Source organism: Triticum aestivum, chromosome 2D (assembly GCF_018294505.1).
Source record: "Triticum aestivum cultivar Chinese Spring chromosome 2D, IWGSC CS RefSeq v2.1, whole genome shotgun sequence".
NCBI lineage: Eukaryota > Viridiplantae > Streptophyta > Magnoliopsida > Poales > Poaceae > Triticum > Triticum aestivum.
Window position 1 is genome coordinate 127654706 of NC_057799.1, and position 2374 is coordinate 127657079.

Here is a 2374-nt window from a genome sequence, read left to right on the forward strand (position 1 = left end):
TAAAACAGCAAGATTGAAAAAGTATGGCACTTGGAAGGGCACTAGATTTGATGCCACTTGTCAATAGGTACAAAGGCTTGACTTGGTGCCCCTGGGTAGCAACGTGGTCAGCAAGCTTTTGCATCACTCGAAAAGCACTTCTTTTCAAAGTTGTTGGTGCATAGTGGCGAAAAGCTATTGTGTTTTTATATCGGATCTATGCTTGCTAGGTGGCATGGGGTGACGTGGTATAATTTTTGACGGAGACATCTTCAATTCGCGTAAAATATGTGTCTTATTGTATTGGATTAGACAGTGAGACTCTGCAAGTATTCATAGTTCACAAGCTAAGCTTAGTATAGATGGATAGATTTTTTATGATGTAATCTATTCATCTGGGTTTAAGTCTTAGACTTGATATGAATGCTCGTATATTTGTTGAATTTGTTTCAGACTTTTCAGCACTATTTTTTCAGTGATATGATGCATCCGTCGACTGCGACATGGCCTATGGTGACTTCGTCAATCTCAACGCATGTGAGCTCGATCTCTCAAAGGTATTCACAATTCTTCTTTTGCTTGTGGTGCGGTAAATACCTCAAGAGACCTAAAATTAACAAAAACAAAGCAAATGATTGGACGAAATGAAATATGTGTGGTCTCTTGTCAACGTTTTTTTAAGGACCTCTCATCAACGTCGTACCAAATGTTTGAGTCGGAGAACATGAGATCGTTGTATCATCAATAGGCCCATTTCTCATGATCTCATAGATATTTGCTGATAGAACTTGAGCGTACGCTATGCCACTTGATTGCATTATGGAGGATCTTGTCATTAACTTTGATTGGGATGCCGCTAAAAAGGCGAGTAGGTGCATGCCCAAATAATGGAGGCAAGTGACAGCAAGATTCTTACGCCGACCAACGGAGTTAAAAATAAAAATAGGCCCGGGAGGTGGCCACGTCAGACCCAGCTGCTCCACGTAAGCACCCCGCGTGGCAGACCTCCGCCACGGCTGCATGGACCACCCGCGCCGATCGATGCACCGAATTCCCCCGGATGCTGCCAGCGTGGCACCTGCGGGCGCCGGCCCAGCAATACTTATCAACAAACAAACGGCCCACGTCCCGCCACGTCACCCCGTCGATGCGTTCTTATCCCCACGATCCGTCCGACGGGCCCTGCCATTCTCCACCCCCCCTCGTCAAAGTCTCAAACCCCCTCGCCTCCCACCTCACTCGCCACTAGCGGAGGCCTCCCCCCTCCTCCCGCCGGTTCCTACAAATTCTCGCCGCCCCGCCGGTTCCACCTGCGATTGACGCGCTTCCACTCCTGTTCTTGGAGCCGCTGATTCGGAGCCTTCCGGGTCTGGTTGGTGCTGGGTTTTTTGATCGGCTTTTGAGTTGACCGGAGAAGGGAGGAGCTGCTGCTCTGTTTCTTGGCTAACTTCGGTGGGCGGCGATGCCGGACTCCGACAACGACTCCGGCGGGCCGAGCAACGCGGACTTCTCGTCGCCCAAGGAGCAGGACAGGTTCCTGCCGATCGCCAACGTGAGCCGGATCATGAAGAAGGCGCTGCCGGCCAACGCCAAGATCTCCAAGGACGCCAAGGAGACGGTGCAGGAGTGCGTGTCCGAGTTCATCTCCTTCATCACCGGCGAGGCCTCCGACAAGTGCCAGCGCGAGAAGCGCAAGACCATCAACGGCGACGACCTGCTGTGGGCCATGACCACGCTCGGCTTCGAGGACTACATGGAGCCGCTCAAGCTCTACCTGCACAAGTTCCGCGAGCTCGAGGGCGAGAAGGCCGTCGGCGCCGGCGGCGTTGGCGCGTTACCCTCCCCCGGCGGCTCCAGCTCGCAGCAGAGGGAGTCGACGCCAAGGAACAATGGCGGAGGCGGTGAGGCCGGCGGCTACGGCGGCATGTACGGTGGCGCCGGGGCAGGAGGCAGCGGCGGCGGCATGTTCATGATGATGGGGCAGCCCATGTACGGGTCCCCGCCGGCGGCAGGGTACCAACATCCGCAGCATCACCACCAGATGATGACGGGAGGGCAAGGCGGGTACGGCTACGGCGACGCCGGCGCCGGCGGCGGGTCTTCGTCGTCCTCAGGGTTCGGCAGGCAAGACAGGGCATGACCGTCCCAGCTTGCACGAGCTTGTTCGTTGGCGTATCTGTTTTACTGGTAACCGGAGTTGCCAACGGCCAGCCGCCAGGCCAGTTAATCTCTACAGTACCTTTTTTGTGTTCTAAATGCGGTTTAAGTCGGTCAATTTTATTCCAAATTAGCAGCACCAGCGCGACTAGTTGCATTTAGCCCGCTACTGTAAATGGGCTACTGACAAGGTGCATTTACATACAAAAATTAATGGCAAGTGCATTTTGACAGTGTA

At 53.6% G+C, this 2374-nt stretch overlaps 1 protein-coding gene across 1 annotated transcript; it reads left to right on the plus strand.

The window, feature by feature from the left end:
• The first annotated feature begins 1181 nt into the window (after positions 1 to 1181).
• LOC123052135 (nuclear transcription factor Y subunit B-10) lies at positions 1182 to 2374 on the plus strand. Its single transcript, XM_044475239.1, has one exon. The coding sequence runs from the start codon at positions 1442 to 1444 to the stop codon at positions 2117 to 2119; it is 678 nt and encodes a 225-aa protein (XP_044331174.1). The 5' UTR covers positions 1182 to 1441; the 3' UTR covers positions 2120 to 2374.